A 20,603-nucleotide genomic window follows, 5' to 3' on the forward strand; every position below is an offset into this window, starting at 1 on the left:
ATTCTGTCACATAATAAAAGCTACGCATTCTATTTATTTTTTTATTTGTTTGTTTATGTGTGTTCAGTGTTGATGCAGCGCAGCCCCCGCGCCGCAGTCTTAGCGTAACGTGATTGGACGCCTGGTCTGTTCCTCATCCACCACCCGCCCCTTGCTGTCTCCCTATTGGACAGACCCCGACCCCTCTGCTCTCCGGTTGGCTACTGTATGTGTCAATCAACCCCCCTCTGCTGATGTCATGCGTCATTCCGCCATTTTTGTCGGGGAGCAGCAGTAGCACCAGTCGTGTTCGTGTTGTTCAGAGGGAAAAGGAGGCGTTCATTTCAGCGCAGGTATCCACAGAAAACTTGCGTGCGTTGTCTACCACGGGACTGGCTGTCGGAGGGGACGGTGGTCTTGCACACAACACCCCCGCGATGTCGACAGAAAACCCGGATTCGGACACCCAGGTGGACTGCGAGGACGAAAAACAGGTGGGATTCAAAGTGAGAGAGAGAGGCTGCAGGATCCGTGCGGCTTGTTGGCTGTGAAAAGCACTGGCGTTGGGCTTAGCTGAAGGCGGCTTTGCAAAGTGCAGGGCAGGCGGACATCGGAGACTGGGGAAATGTGTGTTGTCAGGTTGGAAAAACATGTCTCATCACGACTTTAGCAGCAGGCACCTTGGCAAGAGTGTCACTCGGTCTGTCCCCTGCCTCATGTCATTGGCTGCTGAGTTCAGAGCAGCCAGGGCCTCATTGGTCCATCGTGAAAATCGATGGGGCTACCGACAGTGGCTTCTTTAGCATCACTGTGTAAATATCAACTTGCATGACCACGGATGCATTAAAGAGTTAGGGATGGGATGTTATATAAAATCACTGTTGCGGAATGGAAAGCCGCCATGTTTCTCTGGTGCAGGCCTGCAGGTCAACATTATACAGAGACATAAGCTGAAAAGAATATGAAAAGAACCGTGGAACAGCTCTTGTTAGCTGCCGAGTCACTACATAGAAATACATTTAACATACATGCGTTAACCTCTTAACCCCCACCAGAACCGAGCACATTTTCTACAGTTTGGCATTACTCAAATCTAAAAGCTTCTTGGTCATTATAGCAACAAAATTGAGGATGAAAAGTAGGGTATCTAACGATTATTTTGGTAATCGATTAATCTAATCTTTTTACAATTAATCGAGTAATCGCTTGGCTGTGAATGGTGTATGGAAATTGTATAAAAAACGCTAAATTGGCGTCGCTTGCGGACATGCTAATGGAGTAGTAGACCTAAAGTGAGTGTTTTCTGAGGTCCCAATTCTGATTTCTGATTGGACACGGACAGTTGAAATTTTCAATGTACCAAATGGTACTCTAACTTGGAAAAAAGGTTTTATGTCATTTTTGTTCTATTTGACTGTGTTTAATAGAAAACGGTCAATTACTAAAATAGTTGTCAATATCATCCAAACTACTAAGTTGTCGATTAATCGATGAGTTGTTGCAGCTCTAATGAAAACGTGCCTGTAAAGCAACAATAATACAACAAACAAGTGACTTAAAGAGCGACAAAAAGGTGACAAAAAATGGCGAAAGCGCGACAAAAAAGGATGAAAGAACAACAAAAACACGACAGAGACAAACGCGAAATAAACACTCCCAAAGTGAGACATAAATGTGGCAACAACGCAACAAAAAATGTATGCTCAGTTTTGCAGGCCTTAGCTTTCAAATGCTTTGATACTTGCATTATCATTCACATAAAAGCATTAACAGCTATTTGAGTAGGCTTTTTTTCTCCACTTTTTATACCATTTTCGACATGTGTCATTGTCTATGGACAATGTTTTTGGTGTTGTGTCCTCTGGCAAGACACTTCACCCTCCTTGCCTCCAGTGTCTGCGTACAATATTGGCGTCTGAGTGTGAATGGTTCCTTGCTGTAAAGTGCTTTGGGTCTGATAACGGTAGAAAAGCGCTATATAAGTTGAGTCCATTTAGCAAGTACTGTACTGGTACTGCCCTTGTTGCATGATTAAAGAAGTAAGAGAAATATGAGGCAATCGGAGCAATTGCTTCAATTCCATTCGTTCCAAACTATCCAGAAAGATATATTTTTTGTAATCCATTCTTTTCAATCACTTCAACAGGCTGTCACATCATACGTTTTGAATATGCAATATGCAATTTCTCCATCTGTGAGATCAATAAAGTACCATCTTATCTTATCTTATCTTAATAAACGTTGCAAAGCTAAATTGCATTGCAATGCATTACTAAAGTTGCAAAATGGAGAGTGAGAGTGTAATACATAATTTGGCAAAAAATAAAATGTCAATTTGAAAAATCATACCAATATATTTATTGTCAATGCGCAGATAAGTGTTGTGATTATAGACTAAAAAGCTTGTCAGAAGGAGGTGTTTAAGAAATCACAACAGGGCCACGAATATCTCGTTTTTCTTGCAGCCCTAGGTCGCAATAAAAAAAATAATGTAATGTTATCTGTAACATGTTTTCAATACCTAATTTTGTCTACAAAATAAAGTAAACATATGTATTCTTCTGAAAGTTCCCACTTTGCTGTGACTGGTTAGATCCACCTGTCACTCACTCAGAAGAGCATGTCAAAGCCTGTGAAATTACGGGACTAGTGTTTCCCTTCAGTGGACAATCTGCCGTGAAATAACATTCATAGTGACCCGATTTTCACTTGACTTTATTTGTGTGTGCTAAAAATGCTCATTGTCCTCCAGAAAATGTCTAAAAAGAATGAAAAGAAAAAGGAAAAGATTTCTATAATGTACTTCCTTCTCCCTCGCTAGGCCACGCCTCCTAGTATGACACGCTACCGTCTGTATCTATGTTGCGTGCAAACAATGCACCGTTTCCATGTAAACTTGCTTGCCCTGGTGAATCATGATTAGTTTGTGATTTATTATTGGGTTATTATGTTATTATGACCAGCAGCTGGGTATGGAATCGTCTGACAGGTTGTTTGAAGTCCAACACCTTTATTGGCACACATTTCGGTTCACTAAGCATCGACTAAAGTTTCTGCCCAGATATGTTTGATACTCAGCGCCGCACAGTTGTGGGAATGAAACCAGTGTTGACAGAATTGAAGTGATAAAAGTTTTTGGCATGTTGCTGGTTCAGGGCATGTTGCATAATGACATCAGGGACATGCCTGAGCACAAACATGCTTCTCATTCCTTTTTAAAAGCTAGACATTTTCCTGTACTAAGTGGGGGGAAAAAACATAAAGTACCCAGAGTTTTTTGGGAAACCCTGTTGTAAATGCTTTATTAAAACATTATGATTAAGATGATATTTCTATAAAACATCTAGCTATTTGAGATGAAATGAAGAAAAATCTTATCTGGCTGCAGGGCGTTTTGCCTGGTCTTGTTTCGGAAACATGTGGAGGTGCCTGAGGCGAGCAGCACAAAAACTCAACACTTCCTGACCTTACAGTTTGTGAAGGCCACACCAGCGACATGTCTCCACTCGGGCGCTAAATGTAGCAGCACATCGTTTGCTTCAAGTGATTCAGCAGCAGATCTACCTCTTCCTCCTCTTCCTCCAGTGGGACCTGCTCACAAGCTTCAAAGCTTCAAACTACTTTGAGGCTTTACTTTTGAGTCATCACATCAACTTCTAGGACGTTTATGCCTTTAGTTGAAATGTTTTTCTTAGGTAGTTCCGATACTGATAGAGGCCTCATACCTGAACTATCACCCAGCCGTTACCATCAAACCTCTCTATGGTAATGTTGCTAATGCAGCATAAAGAGAGGGTATCATGCTTTTTTTTCAGACATCTTTATCACTAGTATCTTTCACTTTGTTAGTTACAAAATGCAGTATTGATCTAAAACTGTACCATAATATCCATTTGTTTCACTTCCTGGTTATTTAAGCGATCTTCTCATAAGCCCCTCTCGCTCCCCTTCAGCTGTTTCAATAAAGGAAAGAAAGAATAGTCCTTGCGGCCCACGTGACTGTAGTGAAGCTATGGCGAGTGTTTGTACTCAGTGATGAGAGGATTTAGCTTAGCAACAGATGGAGAGGGGAGGAAAGCATTTCTGTCGGATCTCAGTAGAGTACAGTTGTCCCATGTTCAGATTCCCCCAGCTCAGCAGCAGTACTTCAGCTCCTCCAGAGTTATCTTGGGGCACTTGGTTGCATTTCTTACCAGTGCTCTCCTTGTCCGGTCTGTTAGTTTAGGTGGACGGCTGTGTCTTGGTAAGTTTGCAGTGGTGCTTTACTCTTTCCATTTCTGAATGACGGATTGAACAGTGCTCCATCGTGGGAAATCTTTGTTTAACTTAACGCTGCTTTAAACTTCTCCACAACTTTATCCCTGACCTCTCTGATGTCCTCCTTGGCCTTTGTGATGTTGTTTAGTGAACAATACACTCTGACCACAGCTCTGAGGCCCTCACAGAACAGCTGTAATTATACGGAGAGTAGATTACGCACAGGTGGCCTCTATTAAATGGTTAGGACAAGGTGTGAACGTTCTGCCGTCATTAGGAATGTTATAAAGGCAATTTAATGCACTCGGAAAAATGCTGTATGAATACTTGTGCACGCCCGACTTCTCGGTTTTCTATTTTTTGAAAAATAACAGAATCATGTATCGTTTTGCTTTCACTTCACAGCTGTCTGTTACTTGTGTGTGAACTTTCAGTAAAAAAATTCTAAATAAACTTTTTATGTTTAGGGTTGTAAACATGACAAATGTGAAAAAGTTCAAGGTATATATTAGTACTTTCGAGAGGCACTGTGTAGCCTGTGGTCAAGATCCAAAGAGACCACTAGTGAAAGATGCACTAGTGGTCATACCCCCTTTATAATAAATGTAGGGCCTGGGTCTCGAAAACCGAGCATCGTTAAAGTACTGGTGTTGGGGAAAAATATAACAGTACCTAGCCCTAATAATAAAGTATAAATACAGTCTGTGTGCAATCTGTAAACTAACTTGTAATATTCACAGAGAAAGAAACGGATGGCGTCATTTTCACATCGTGCGGTATCGATCGAGATCTGTATCGGCAGCAACCCAGAACCCAAATGTCTATATTGGATTGGGAAAAATGGCATCAGAACAACACCATTTTAAAATGGACAGGGCAACTTCTTTCAGCTTCACTATCGTAATATTCAATCCCTTATGATTATTTTTGTGACTTTGTGACATGAAACTTAATAGATTTAATAACAGGATACCTATTATAGTACATTTTATTCAAACCATATGGTACTGCTTCTAAATGTTTCCCGTTCTCATTGTGTGACATCCCATTATGATTAATAGATATAAATAACCCCCTCCATTGAAATTCCTCTATAGTCTATTGTCTAACATACACGCCTGTTATGTTCTACTTTTGAATGACGCACGTTTACGGCCTGTGGAGTTTGACAACTGTCATTCAGGTCGGTTTCCTCTCACACAGACGGTGCGAGACTGACCGGGGCGACCTAAATTACTACCTCTGTTGAAGTCGCTCCGAAAGGTTAGAATTACAGCAACGCAGACCAGTTCAACCAGTGCAGACCGCGGTACAGTCAACAGTGATTAATGGGGTTGACTTTTGTTTTGAAGTGTCACCGTTTAGAACAAACAAAACAACATCTGTCATTTTCACTGGATGTTACATGCTATTGCAGAATAACCTTGGTGACATTGTGATTTTCTATCTACCGTATCTATATATTGATCCAAAGGTGCAATATATGGAGGCAGGAAGATACACAATAAATGATATTATTGAGGACCACTTGATGACACTGAAATTAATCTAAGAAATGGAAATCTCAGTAATACCGCGTTCTCAAAGTGTGTAACGTATATATTCAATAGTACACAAGTTACAATTAATATGGAACTCAATGAAACACAATTTACTCCAGTGAATTTTAAAAATAGGATGCAGAAAAAGCTAATAAATGTACTGATGATAAATATTGAGCCCAGAAATCTCAGAATTATCATGACAGGCCTAGACTGGAATCAAGCCACAAAAATGGGACCAAATGTGTCCAAAAAAAAAGAAGCACAACCAAATCATAACGAGGAAGAAGCATAGATCAGCTTTGTAGGTCTTAGCTTTCAACTGAGGCGTTACACTGGCCTATAGTCAGTCAGCTCCAGTCGAGAAGCTTCTGGGGTAAAGCTGAACTGGAGAAAATGTGCTCTGTTAAGGCGGGGGTTGAGAGGTTAAGAGTCCATTCACAATATACAGTACTGAAAAAGGATCAGCTCAACAGTCCAAAAATATTTATCGTTGAATGTTTAAATGAGAAAAACACAACCAGCTCATCCTCGTGTTCCGGTTATTCAACGCGCCTTACGTGAAAGCTCTGTTCAAGTGTCTTCTTTTCTGTCCAAACATATCACACTGATGTCCCGTGTCCTCGTCTCCGCAGGACTCTCAGGAGAAGAATGCGAACTTGATGAAAGCCGAGGAGGCCAAGCTAAAGGCCAAGTACCCGCAGAAGCCCGGAGGCTCCGACTTCCTCATGAAGAGGCTACAGAAAGGGGTATGATGTGGTCCGACGAGGCTCGGATCGACACAATAACACTGGATCATAAACGGCCCTTTTATGTATTGACAAAAGAGTCGATGCTCCATTTGGTCCGTCAGGCTGGAGACAAAAAGACAAGAGGTCCTTTTCAAACACTTGAAAGAAGAAGGTCATGCTTTCATAATGCTATTGGTTTGGAAGACAACAATGCATTTTCAGTGAATAGATGTAGCCACAACAAATAATAATTGTATCTTATTAAAAGAAAGTGTCTTATTAAAATATGTTTTAGTATATCAGCAATGTGCAGGACAAGTTTCAAATTGACATCTCAATCACAATGTCTCAATTTAATTTTATTGGCTGTTTACATGTAGTGTCTATAGTGTTAATAATTCTCTTATACTTGTAGCATCAATGGCAGACCGGAGCTCAACGCCTACACACACGTCCTGCCAGAGACACTCCACCTCTGGAGGACAGTCTTTATGTGGAAAGACATCTCGTGCTCCTCAAAAGTACAAACAAAATTGAGCTGAATACAGGCTAATCTGGTGCATTTCAGCTTTCCCTGCTCTGATCCATATGACCCTCCCAAATAATTTAAAGAGGGGGTATTATGCTTTTTTCCATCACATAGCACCAGTCTATATCATAAATTAGAATAACTGCCTTGTATAAAATTGCTCTCTCAAAATGGCTGTAGTGAATGTCTTGAAATACGCCTCTGTCTCTTTAAGAACCTCTGAGCCTTTCCGACACGCCCCCTCACACGCTGTCTGTGGCATCAGTGGGGAGGGGGTTCTGCTGAGGAGCAGTGGTTGGTTACTCGGCTGGTGACGAAAGCTCGGAGGCGTCTCCAGGAGGTGGGGGCGTTCCTAGGAGGACTCAGGCAAACCTATCCCTAAAATGGCCGCCATCAGAGTTTTTACAGATTACTCAAAAATACGTGAATGTGCCAAGGCAACACTTCAGGCATGTTTTTAATGAGGGAATGACATAATAACATGATGTAAAGCTTGAAAAAGTCCATTTTGCATAATACCCCCCCCTTTAAAAGAAGTAAAAATACATGCCGCTTGTGGCAATCAAAATCCCAATTACTGTCAACAACATGTAAAAATAAGTAAGTCAGTCCAGTAAAATGGCTAATTTTAATTTAATGAATATGTTTGTTTTCAATACTTGGTCAGCTTTTTTAGTTGCATCACACATGGCATAAGTTGAAAACGAAAAATGTTTTCACACCAGAGTAAGACGCTTCTGTTTTTTTTTATTGTACCCAAGGGGCTGGTGGCGTTGCCAGCTCCTCGGCAAAGACGGAAGGTGTCACCTCTTTGTGACACCAAGCTGCCAGTAGTGACTTGTCCCTCTTTGCCTTTTCAGCAAAAGTACTTCGACTCCGGCGACTACAACATGGCCAAAGCCAAGATGAAGAACAAGCAGCTCCCGGTGGCTGGCCCGGACAAAAACCTGGTGACGGGCGACCACATTCCCACGCCGCAGGACCTGCCCCAGAGGAAGTCATCTTTGGTCACCAGTAAATTAGCCGGCTAGCCCCCCCCCCCCACACACGCACACACACACACTCACTCACACACTCACTCCCTGCCATATTCTGGCTCTAGCATATCGGGGCAAAGTTGTATAAGTTCCATTGGCTTGTGTGGGTGTGTGGGCGGGGGCTGAGAGCGGGCGCTTCCCCTCGCTCGTGCCTCGGTTCTTTTTCCCCCCCCAAGAGGCATCGCTTTCTAACGTAGGTGTGTGTCGTCGGGCGGACGGGCCGGAGGATGAGCTAAATGCACTTTGTATTCTGTACAGTACGTTCATTATAATCGACACCAAAAGGATCTGTAGGCCTGTCACGGTGAAACTATTATTAATCCTAGTCTACGCTTTTTCTAAACGGATTTGCCCGTGTCTTAAGTGGTGGTTCTCAACCCAAAGAAGAATTGAATGTGTTTCTTTAATGTCGAATGCTGTTCTTGATGATTTAAAGCTGAAATTGTGATGAAACACGTCTTTTAACCGACTTAGGCCATGTTTTCCTTCTTTTTATGTTGATGATTATTGAAAGAAATGCCCCCCGGTAAAGGCTTGTGCCCTCTCAACTCGTGTTAATTTTGTCGACTAACATAGTTGGTCATGATTTTGTCCTAGTTATGTTTTCGTGACCAAAACTAAACATTTGGAAGAAGTTAATGAGGCTAAAACCATGATTTAAACTCATGAAGACTAAATACTTGAAGACTTTCAGTGATGCTGTTTGAAAGCGCCTCGTATCATTTCACTGGCGAACAAACAGGTCTGTGCTTTGTGTTCGTGGAGCAGAGAATGTGTATAAATATTTTGGGTATAATAATATAAATGTAAAGTTAACTGAATAAATAATCTTACATTTGCATAACATTGTCAACTAAAACTAAAACCGGTAAGTCTTGATTAAGATGTGTCGTCAATATTAACACTCGTTCCAACTCACTCAGTTTAGTTCGCCAAAACCTAAAACCCAGCGAGCGATCCAGAACTAGAGGTTGACCGATATGGGTTTTTCTGAGGCTGATGCCGATGCCGATTTTGGGGGACTTTTATTGGCCGATTCTGATACACTCAGTCGATTTTTTTTTTTTTTGAAATGTCTGGTTTATAATCCTGTAAAAACATAAATACTTGGCCTCTCCTGCAGAGGCTGATTTTATTGTATTACTTTAGGTGATTCAATCATAGTTTCCGTCCCTGCTTTGATTAGTTGCCGTTAGCATTAGCATACTGTTGCTAGCTAACGGCGAGCCAAAATACAATTGCGGAGGTTAAAAAACTAACTCAGCGATTGAATTCTCCAGGATGTGTGTTCCAAAATGACATGCTGCATGTGCATATTCACGTTTAGTGAAACTAACTTGTATCAAACTTGGAGCTAACCAATTTTCATTATGATGTTTCTCTGTTCCCCTGAGGCCTCATTTTTGTTCGCTCTTTTCAGCGCTAAAAACTCTGTAAGATCATTTAAACTTCATTATTAGCCAAGTGGAGACGCTCTTGTTCTATTCCATTTATAAAGTCGGTCTTTTAGCGCCTCTGAATCACAGATCGGCTAGTTATGAAAAATTGACGAAAAGCTTGTGTAAATAAAGATGCTTTTGATAAATCTCGAGTCCAAAAATAGCCGCTCTAACCGTCACCGTGACAGGCCTATGTGTAGGAGTTAGGAACCATGATTGTTTTTTTTTTTGTTTAGTTTTTATGCTGATAGCTTGTTTTTGTCTTGTTTTTTGTTTTTTTGTGTGTGGAAATAATGAAAGTATGGATGTGACTTTAATGGCGCCGCTTGCACATGGGGGTCTGTGAATTTGGACTTCTGTATGACTAAGGATTGAGAAGTTGTATGTGTCGTTTACACAACAATAAGAATTTAGCCGTGTGTTACGGTGACATGAACCTATTTTTAAAATGCACACAAGCTGTCGGTTGAACTAGTTTTACGCACTACATCGGAGATATTATCGTTCAATTAGAATTAAAAGCTCTGCGTTCTCTGCAACCGTGGCTCGACTTTTACGACCAACTACAGTAAATAGGAAGCGGGCGTAGATTTATGCAGCCTATCACAATGTCAGAGGATTGTAAATCTCCCAATATGGTTTATTGCAAAAGGGAACTAGAATCCTTTGAGAAACATTACTCAAAGCTTGTGATATAACTTGCACAAACACATCTCATGATTTCATAATTTCACGGACCTCTCACTCACAGCATTCAAAGAATCATTTTAAGAGTACAGCAATTGCCTTGTGACATTTACTTGGCCCGCAGCAGTGTAGTTGCAGTCTTTGTGGATACATTTACTTACATTTAGAAGTTACTCTTCTACCCATTAGCCCTCCCTAAATATTTAAAACAACAAAAAATTGCTTTTTCTAAAATGCTTTGAGATGTTTCTTTCAGTATGTTGTAAAAGCAGACATGTGGATCTAATTATAAAGCCATTTTATTGATAGTGAACTAGCCGCTGTTTTATTGTGACAGTAATGCTGCATTAAAGTTGTGAAGCAGGGAAGTTAGAAACGCATTAGAGAAGCAAATTATGAAGTTTCGGCACAACTACCAACAACTGAACGCTTTGCAATATAGTTCCATTGACACAAGATAGTTTCTGCAGCTTGTGTTAAAAAAATCAGTCAAATAATATTGGCCATAAATGTAATCACGATTTGACTAAAATTTGACTAAATACGCAGCCTTATTGTCAGTGAATGTAGCGTGGAATGATCAACCTAAAATCTTTGCATAGCTCCTTGAAAGAACACCCTTCCCCTTTGAACACGCCTACTTACCGGCCACCTGCACCTGCCGCTGGGTAAACATTCCCAGTGCGCTGTTGTAAATTATAACCTCATTCGCCTGACACGCCTGACCCCCCAGGACTCTCAACTATTTTTGTCGTGCAAACCGGGCCAGAATTACTCGCGTGATTGTATTACCTTCACTATATAAGATAATTACAAAGAAAACTTCTCCTCTAAACACGCGCCTATTGCATTACTATTTACATTCTGCTGTCCTGTCCCTTTGCTCGCATATTTAATTATCGGTGGCCCAAAGCCAGGTCGGGATATTTATGTCAGCTCGGTGGCCTGCCAACTTCCTTTGCTTGTTGCATAAATAAGCGATTACCAGAAGCCGAGGAGATTTGCGGGGAGATTAAACGCAAACTGCATACGTTTCATGCCTTCGATAATAACGCTCGACCAAGCTCATTTTGTCTTTAAAATATTTGCTGTACTGAACAAATGGAGCGCTAGTTGGAAAACAAGGTTGAAACTTTAACCAAAAATAGTCCAGTACTTTTGCAGTGCTTTGTATCCCAATTTGAGCGAGGCCAGGGCTGATATAGCAATTAGAATGGACTCAATCATAGAAATAAAAAGGAGGAATTAGCAAGCTAGCTAGTCCGGGAAACTTTTCAGTGATGCTAGCAGCAGCTGTTAGCATCTCAATTGTGAAAGATCCAGATGTTTTCAGCTGTTGTCAACCCATCGACCACATTAGGGTGATGTCAAAGCCCAGTTAGAAATCCCTAATAAATATACAGACTTGTTGAGATTTAACTTATAAAAGTGGCCTCTGAGTGGCCTTAATGCTAAACTTTCTGCTTTATGTGTGGTCGGATACACATCCAATGGCCATGAAACGGTCACGCCATAGCTCACCATACTGCAATATAGCATTGTTAGCGTTGGCTAGCACAAGTGCGCATTTGTTAGGAACAGGCTAAGCTAGCTGACGGCGTTTCTATGATTTCTATGGTCCCAGTTAGCAAATCATAAAGACTGAATTTAAGATTGTAATACTGTAATGTCAAATACAATGTTAGACCTTGCTTGATGGAATTTTATCGCGTATAAAACCTGCTAACCGTGTAGTTAAGACACATACAAGCTTGCTCTAAAATGAAAGTTTGTTCATTTTTTAAAAGACATAAAATTTGTGAGAAAAATGACTACACGCTGTTTGTTCTGCAGTGGACATTTTGTCAAAGAAGCTAAATTGTGCCACAATATTAAATTTCATTGAAATAGAAGATGAACATTAAGTAAAAATAGCTTTCGGAATAGAAATCTTGGACTCCTGTAATTTATGATTTATTTTGACTTGTAAATAGACTGGAATAGAAATATATATATATAACAAATTGAAATCTTTCAAAGCTAATATTATTCTCACCCAGTGCCCCCTGTCCCCGTATTGAATCACCAAACAACAGGTCAGGGGGTTGTTCTGACGCTCACACACAGGTGCCGGCCCCTCGCCCCTGGATCACCCTCTGAGCCGCTGACCCAGAAGTGGGACGCCACATGCCTACAGGGTGTGCTAACTCCGCCGCTCTGGCACAACACACTGAGCTTGGAGAGGGGGGGGGGGGGGCTACTTGATTATTCATTGATGGAACGCTCCAACTTTCAAATGATTCTGTCATGAATCTATGTGAAAATCCAGACTTTTTACAATTTGTAATCTGTAATGTAAGCTCTGTCTTCCAGGTAACATGCTCGAGATACAGGGGGGTGTTGGGTCAAAACATATGATGTAATCCATAATTAATCGTGACTTAAAGCATTAACTTTACAACCCAAAGATTTAAAAAAATATATATTAGAAAATAAAAGTCCAAAGCAGTAATAAATCCATATAAACAGACTTCAAAGTTTGCTTGTGTGTATATAATAATCGGAATTAAAATTAAATTTGATTTATAGCACATCCCTTAGTGAGTGTAGGAGTTTACATTTGTTTGCATTTAGCCGTACTGCTGCTACGTAACTACTTTTCAAAAACAAAAATAGCAAAAGTATTTGGCATGAACCATTGATCACAGAAATGGGGAAGGAAGCCACACAATATCTAGTAAAGAAAAACACTAATATTTGCTATAAAGAGCCAAAGTTGTTTTATCGAAAGCAATTATTTGAGTTCAAAATTGGCCTTTTCTATGATTTTTCCCCCCATCTTTTCAGAAAGTTGTGCTTGGGGCAATCCCTTTGTGAACGGACATGTACACAAGCTGCTGACCCGCTCAACAGACTAAAGTAAACGGTGCATGCAATATCTCAATCCCACATCATCGAGGCTTTAAACGTGTCAAAATTGTAATTATGCACGAATGGGCGTTTTTCGCACTTTGTAAATAGAACCGTGTGTCTGATATATCCTAATTGTCATTGCCTTTTCTTCACGTCAATGGTTCCTATTTGTCATTTTGGCTTCTGCTGTAAACGATGTATCCCAGAAGCTCTGTATCATATGAAAATATGTATAAATGCTGCTGATTTAGTCCGACAACTCTGAGCAACACTTTTGGGAAATGGCACCTGTGTTTGTCTTTTTGTTTGTTCGTTTCTCTTCCAGTCCAAGTAAACTCCGTTACGGCTGTTGCGGGTCATTCGACGATTCAAACCCTCTCATCGCATTTGACAAAAAAAAATGTATTGTGTTGCAATGTTGTGTTTGATAATCTATTTGGTTTTTACCGTGAATGCCAAGACGAGACGGTTTAGTGTCATTTCGCCGCCTGCCAGCTTCAATATGTGTAATATCTTTTGAAAAAAAAAAAAAAAAGATATGGGCTAACAAGGTAACACTTCGACGACAAGAGTTGTTCCTTGGTACATGATGTCTGCCTTAGAGAAAAAGTTGCACAAGATGGTTTGAAGCAGGGCACGGCTTGTTAATGGGGGTCTCTCACGTGAAAACACACGCCAGAATGTATGGGCTCTGAAATTCTGCGCTGCTCTTTTCTCTCCTATTTTTTTGTCGTTGTTATTGTTGTTGATTTTACAAAAAGAAATGTGTGTGTTTTGTTTTTTCTTGTGTTCGCTTTATAAAATAATTGATGTATTTCATCCTGGCCCAGAAATACTGCTGACCTCCTTGAATAAAAAGTGGGTTCATATTTCTCTACTGAACAACCGGTGATGCCAGGGTTGATTTTTAAGACGTCACACACTTGGAATGTTTTTTTTGCTTTGTGGGATCTGGTGAGAGGATTTTTGTCAGTATTTGAAATAAAACTTTTACATTAATAAGACTTCTGTTGTCGTGTTGTTGTTTTTTCTGTAGGCCACTATTAATCGCAATTTATCAAATGTCTGCTCTTATGGGGAAGTACATTATCCTGAAAGGTCAAAATATTTTATTCTCGATTGAGTCTTATGTACAAAATCAGTTTACCTGATAGTCTCACCATCTACAAATGTTCTGAAATTAGTGATTCTTATTATCATCTTTATCAGACTCGAGGTCCATATGAAGACACACAACACAAACATAACACAACACAAATATATTGTCTCATGTGTTGTCAACTCGGTCAGATGCACTACCCATAACTACCCACTAGAGGGAAGCATGGCAGCGTTCACGAGCCCTTCCACAACCCTCTGGAAAATTCCGGGAATTTCACAAAGCTCTCTTTGTAGGCGATGTGGAATTTTTTGAGTGAAGTTGGGCTTTTCACTTTCTTTACTGCTTTTTTTGGTCACGTATTCTAAACATGTTTGTGGAGTGTAAAATTAATTGTTCATATCATTTTAGGTATTATTTCAAAGTGTACATTGAGGTATTCATTCCACGGAAATCTTCCACTTCCTGTGTATTAGCCATAGAATGTCATGGAAAAACACTGGTATTTTTACCAACTATTGGACAATCAATAGTTTGGAATCTTTGATATTTAAAATATATATTTCACAAAATGAACTATAGATGTGTGTGTATATATTTTTTATTTTTATTTTGGGGAGTTACATATTAAATCAACTCCTAGAATTTCCGGGGAGTACATTTATGGGCGTGGGCGTACGTAAATGTGACGTAAACGTATTTCGTTTCCGCCCGCCGCCATTGTTATAAATATGGCCCCACTGTTCCGTGTCAGTCTTCGCTCTCAGTACACCATGGGCGTCTTAGCAAATTAAACTTACAGTTAGCACTAGTCTAACACAATTCCAAAGTAACTCGCCGTATTCTTAACCGCGCTAATTCGTGTGCTACCCATTATTTAAGACAAGTATGCTTCCTGCGAAACGGACAAAATTCGGCCTCCCTACTACAATGTTGAGTATGTTCATGCCTCAAAATGGAGTCGTCGAGGCGGAGGGAGCTATGCCAATGGACGCCCGCAACGGCAACGGCTCGCTAAGCCACTGCCACCCGCAACAGCAGAGACCCACGGCCCTGCAAGTCAAGAACGACCTCTTGAGAAACCACAAAAGCCTACGGGAGGGGGATTACGACGACAACTCGGACGGCGGCTCGCTCCCGTGCACGCCGGAGTTCCAGTCGGACAGCGAACAGGAGATGTCTGGCTTCTCCGCGGAGGAGGACGAGGTTCTGGAGAGCGACACGAGGCAGCTTTTAAAGGACTTTTTCGAGCTAATCACGGGGATTTCGCAGCCGGGTTGGAACCAACGGCCCGCTTTAACGACAATGAAGAGAGTCGTGGAGAACCTTTTAGAGAAACACAGAATCGCGTACAATGGTAGGTGCCTCAGTTTGTAGTGTGCTCAATACAAAGGGAGTCGTATGTCTGTGGCCGGAGCTAAGCTAACGCGATACTGGCTATTTGAATTGCTGCTAGGTTACTACAGTGTAATGGCTGGGGAGGGGGGGAAATTTGCCTTCAAATCCCAACCATGGGCCAACCTGACCTTTTGTATTTCCTGAAACGACTTTACGGAAGTGTAACTAGCTGCTTATAACACTGGATTATGTTGTAACGTCGCTAGCAACAAGGATTGCATTTCAACCCCTAGTTTTGCAGTCGTTTCTTTATTGAACACTTTGCATTGCACCATTTTTGAGTCGCAGTCTTAAACTCTTAACCCCCGCCATAACCGAGCGCATTTTTTTCCAATTCAGCTTTACCCAAATCTAAAGGTTTACAGCCAACAGGCCAGTGTAACACCTCATGTGAAAGCTAAGACCTACAAGCCTGATATGAACTGATCTTTTTATTGCGTTTTCGTTACATTTTTATCACTTTTTGTCATTTATCTGTTGCTTTTTGGCATATTATTTTTTCAAGAAGCCTTTAGATTTGGGTAAAGCCAGACTGGAGAAATAGTGCTCGGTTCAGGCAGAGGTTAAGAGGTTGGACGTGGACCTCAAATATCTGTCTAGTTTTAGCCTAATCTGTGTTGCTGCCAGTCTTAGTGGGTGTTTTGTAGTAATGACACAAATGTTCCTTGCTCTAGATAATATTATATACATTGTGTCTCACCTGATTTTATCCGTTTTCCTCCAAACAGGTATGATAAACAAACTGTCAGTGGACGACCGGGGAGACGACGTAACGTTCATCAGCGCTGTGGCCAGAAGTATGTTCGAAGACGGCACCACCAACTGGGGTCGGATCGCCAGCCTGATATCTTTCGGGGCGGTGGTGTGCCAGTACCTGAAGTCGAAAGGAAGGGAAAGCTGCGTGGAGAGGGTGGCCGAAGAAATGTCCACATACCTTCTATCAGACCAGCGAGACTGGCTGATCAGGAACAACTCCTGGGTAAGTCGAGTCCAGTGTTTTGAGAAAGAATGAAAAGGTGGTTGCGTAACACCACACAAAGGAAGGAATTACTGTTGGAATGGAGATGGCTGACCCTGACAACTTCCCCTAATGTGATTCCTTCTCTCTCTCTCTTTCTTTCAGGATGGTTTTGTTGAGTTCTTTAGAGTAGACGACCCAGAATCCAAAGTGAGGAACACACTTATGGCTATGGCCGGACTAGCAGGAATCGGTGCAACCCTGGCCATGTTGATCAGGTGAATGTGGCGGACTTTAAAGACTTTTCCAAAAAAAACCTGACGCTTGCTGGATGTCATCTCGTTTTAGCAAGCTTCTCCCGTTCTGACACAAAGATGGGAATGACAGCATTTTTTTTTTTCCCCCCCTTTGCGAGATCACAAAGCCGGGATGTACGAGAGAGACGTTTTAAGTTGTATTTAATTTGACAGAGTTTATTTTTTTAGTAAATGTTTAAAGGAATGCTTCTATGCAAGTAAAAATGGTTAGCAGCTCTCAGTTGACCTGACGCCTGCTGTTGATTATGTTTACTTTGAGAAAAACGAAAAAAAAAGGAGACCACGTTTTAAATGGGAATCAATGGAGAAACAACGTCGAGCAACAGGCCGCATCGGTCTCGTTCAGAATTTCCATACAAAGCCACGGATCCTCATCGTGTGGACTCTTGAAACATGTCAGGAGGAGGGGCGGATTTGCCTGAGCGGCCTACTTCCGCGCTTTTGATAAACGGACTGGCTGTAGCTAAGAAGACATGCAAGCCCAGGACCGTTCTCAAACAGTGGGCCGAGTTGGACGCTTCAGATCGTTAGGGAAGAGCCGTATTGTTGACAAATTGACAAATACTTAGAAGGTGGAAGCACGAAAGTTCATAAGTTTTGCTGATTATGATTCATTTGTAAGCTTCACTGAATGTGTTCAATCCACACGCTCTTCCCACTGGCGAATAAAAGCATTCACAACAAACCTTTTTTTGTTGGATATATTTATTCAGACGAGCGATGAGATACGGTCGTCTCTGAGAGGTTTACTTTCAGTTTGACCGTGATGGCAGCAGTTTCCTAGAAATGAGAGGCGGTTGTGGTAAAGCTGCAAAATGATGCGCATAGGTTTTATTTGTAGTGCAGCGTTATGGTCTGCCCCCCCTTCTTCCCCCCCAAGCGTTAGACTAGAGCGTCAACAGAATATAGGGTAAGAGTGGGTTCAAAGATCTGCCAATTACATAACATGATAACTATGCTCAGAAGTAAATGCTTGGTACAGCAGTTTGTCTCCAAACTGCCAACTGTCTGGGGGGGGAATAACTAGTTATAAGGAAAGACAGTTTTTCAGTTGACTGTTTCATTAAGAAGTTTTCTATCATTGATTTTTGTTAATGGATGTGTGCAAAAGTGCGTATTTCAAATGAAAAAGGAGTAGTCCGATAAAAATGTGAGCTTTATTCAATTTTCAACTCCATTGGATCATCAGATGTTAAAAACATGGTCCAAAACGCGAAGTATTTGGTGTGTCTGCTGCGGTGTGTCTCTTTGATTAGGATAGTTTATCAGAATGAACCATCTCAATATTTTGAAGTCTTACCGAGTGCTTACTGAGTGCTCATTGTGAAATCTGTTCCTATCTGTCGATTTCTCTAGCAGCAACCTTTAGCTGAACTGACTGATCTGGTGTGATGTGGCTGATCAGATGAACAGTCCATAAAAAGTCTTTAGACCAGAGGCTTGAGGGATGTCATCTCTTAGCAACTTTATCTCCTCTTGGCATTGAGGACAACGTCGGGCAGTGACGTCTTCTCTCTGCAAAGTAACCGCAGAAAAGACCATGTGCTGTTGACACTGTATCTTGTAACAATATTTTGAAGTAATAATGAATGTAATTTTGTGGCATTTTGAGCATTTTTCATTAAAAGTCCTTTTCTTTCAAATTACTACCTTCCATAGATCAATTGGTAATTATCCCATAAAAGAATATTTGAGAAAACAATGGCCCTGAGCCTTTCAAACCTGTAAAGCTTTGCAATACATCAATGATTTTAATCAGTACATTCAAGTCATCTCTGTTAGTGAAATGTAAATTACATCTTGAGCTACAAATATAGTATGTCAGATCAGTATCATTTTAAGAAAGAGGAATGTTTAACCAGACTATTAGCTCTTCGCTTTGCCGTAGTTTCGACAAACATTTGTGTGATCAAATCTAAAACATACTTGAATGTCTCCATAAAGTAGGGACGTGTGTGTTTTAGCCTGTCCTTCAGTGTGGCTGGGGCAAGCAGGTGTTCTTAGACCCATCTCCAGATCTTGAGCTTGTGGTAAGACTCCCCTGGTACCAGGAGGATGGACATATATCCGTGTATGCACATGTATATTCATATATGCAGCTCTGCATACACATACTCAATGTATATGTCAACCTGGTGGGAGGAAACCCACCAAGACAAAGGGAGAACATGCAAACTCCACACTGGCCTACATAGAATCGAACCTGGGACCTTCTTTATGTGAAGCAAGGTGGCTAACCTCAGCCATTGTGCCTATTGTAAAAACATGAACAATAGACTGCCCTCTCAGGTAATGACTCTCGTGACAACAAAGGGATTCTGAAATCTGAGGGGGTCTTTTCTGGTTTGAGGGGAAATCCTGCTTTTTTCTTATAATTATGGTTTTGCTCAGTCCTGGACTGCCTTTAAAGCTGTACTGTAACATTTGGGAAAATTCTGAAAAAGAGTTCTCATCAAATACTGATCCTGTATTAACAACTTTGCCATGGCGATGTTTAGCCTATATTCAACACAGCCACTTACTGCTTCTTCTTAACACTGCTATTGCAGTAATGATAGTTTACGCGGTCGTCTTGCATATCTATTTCTTGTAAATCCGCTCCTGGCCCGGAGCAGGGGAATCCTCGGCCTCATGTCTGGCTGCGCCCATGTTTGTTCAGATCGCCCTGTCGTCTTTGGTTACAGAGCAAACACCTCAGCCTCTGGTCCTGGGAGGACACTGGAGTAAGAGAGGCGCTCCGTAGTGACGGGCCACAGCAGACCTGCCTTATTCCTCCACCCTGGCAACCCCGTCTTCATCAGTTCATTGTGAAGAATCTGCCGGCTGGGTCCTTTGGGGATTTGTGGCTGAGGCAATATCGTACAGTAGCTTGCACCATGCTTGAACATACACAAGTGCATTGGGCGTGCACAGACCATCCGAGCGTGTGCCATCCAGGGGCTCGTATGCAAAGCGGCGTCTTTGAAGCACCTTGATATGAGCTTATGCATTATTTACACCAATGCATATGTAATGTTATTAGCCCTATATACTATATATGTATAAGCTTTGGGCGGCACGTTTTGGAAGTGTACTAAGATTTCTGTGTTCACTAATTAATGCGGGACAAGGATCATCTCAAACACAAAGGGTTCCCGTGTGACATTACAGTGCACATGATAAGGTTAACAGTAGATTGTGGGATAGTTCCATAGAACTCTGACTCACTCATTTCTCATTGTTATAACATGGTTGAGGCGGAAGTTAAACATGTTCGGGAGCAATGGCACAGTTAGCAAGCCGGCTAGTTCGGGAGACTTTTCAGCGTTCGTTAGCCTGTTGTTCAATGTATTTTCCCTATATTTTAGTTGTTGTCAACCCATCGACCACATTTAGTTAATATTAAAACCTAGACATCATTAATGAATGTACAGACCTTTTATGATTTTTCTTGTAAATTAGGCTAGATTAGATGACTTATTTAAAGAACATTATTTACCTCTTATAGAAAAGGTCAAACTGGACCTAGTAAAATGGAACACTCTCCTTATTTCATCAATAGGTCGTATAAATGTCTTTGGAATGAACATTTTTTCACGATTTAACCATGTTTCCTACCCAAAATATTTTTCACATCATTGAATTCACATCTTACAAAACGTATCTGGAGTAATATAAAACCCAGGATTAGGCTTGTTAGGATTGTTGATGGAACCACAATCCATGGAAGGACTAGAACTTCCTAATGTCCAGGATTATT

At 41.1% G+C, this 20,603-nt stretch overlaps 2 protein-coding genes across 3 annotated transcripts in view; both read left to right on the forward strand.

The window, feature by feature from the left end:
* Nucleotides 1-62: 62 nt before the first annotated feature.
* ensab (endosulfine alpha b) overlaps nt 63-20,603 on the forward strand; it is a 147,312-nt gene continuing 126,771 nt past the window's right edge. Inside the window, exons 1-3 of one of the 2 annotated variants that reach the window (XR_013793147.1) lie at nt 63-473; nt 6,413-6,526; nt 7,898-8,437. Coding sequence is in view for 1 of the 2 variants with exons in the window: in XM_079561975.1 (XP_079418101.1) it covers nt 234-473; nt 6,413-6,526; nt 7,898-8,068 (525 nt within the window). In the remaining variant the exon portion in view is untranslated. Of the gene's footprint in view, nt 474-6,412; nt 6,527-7,897; nt 8,754-20,603 lie in introns of those variants that run through there. The other variant, XM_079561975.1, reaches the window with a different exon arrangement.
* mcl1b (MCL1 apoptosis regulator, BCL2 family member b) lies at nt 14,952-16,927 on the forward strand. The gene is made up of 3 exons (XM_079562029.1): nt 14,952-15,548; nt 16,318-16,568; nt 16,713-16,927. Exons 1-3 carry the CDS (start codon nt 15,080-15,082, stop codon nt 16,827-16,829), a joined length of 837 nt encoding a protein of 278 aa, XP_079418155.1. The 5' UTR covers nt 14,952-15,079; the 3' UTR covers nt 16,830-16,927.

This window comes from Gobius niger (assembly GCF_951799975.1).
Source record: "Gobius niger genome assembly, chromosome: 8".
Classification (NCBI taxonomy): domain Eukaryota; kingdom Metazoa; phylum Chordata; class Actinopteri; order Gobiiformes; family Gobiidae; genus Gobius; species Gobius niger.

Bases quoted from the DNA above. Each gene is read 5' to 3' on its own strand.
- mcl1b (XM_079562029.1), top strand. From the start codon at position 15,080: ATGCTTCCTGCGAAACGGACAAAATTCGGCCTCCCTACTACAATGTTG. The intron at 15,549-16,317 runs GTAGGTGCCTCA...TCCTCCAAACAG, and splicing joins ACACAGAATCGCGTACAATG to GTATGATAAACAAACTGTCA. The intron at 16,569-16,712 runs GTAAGTCGAGTC...TCTTTCTTTCAG, and splicing joins TGATCAGGAACAACTCCTGG to GATGGTTTTGTTGAGTTCTT.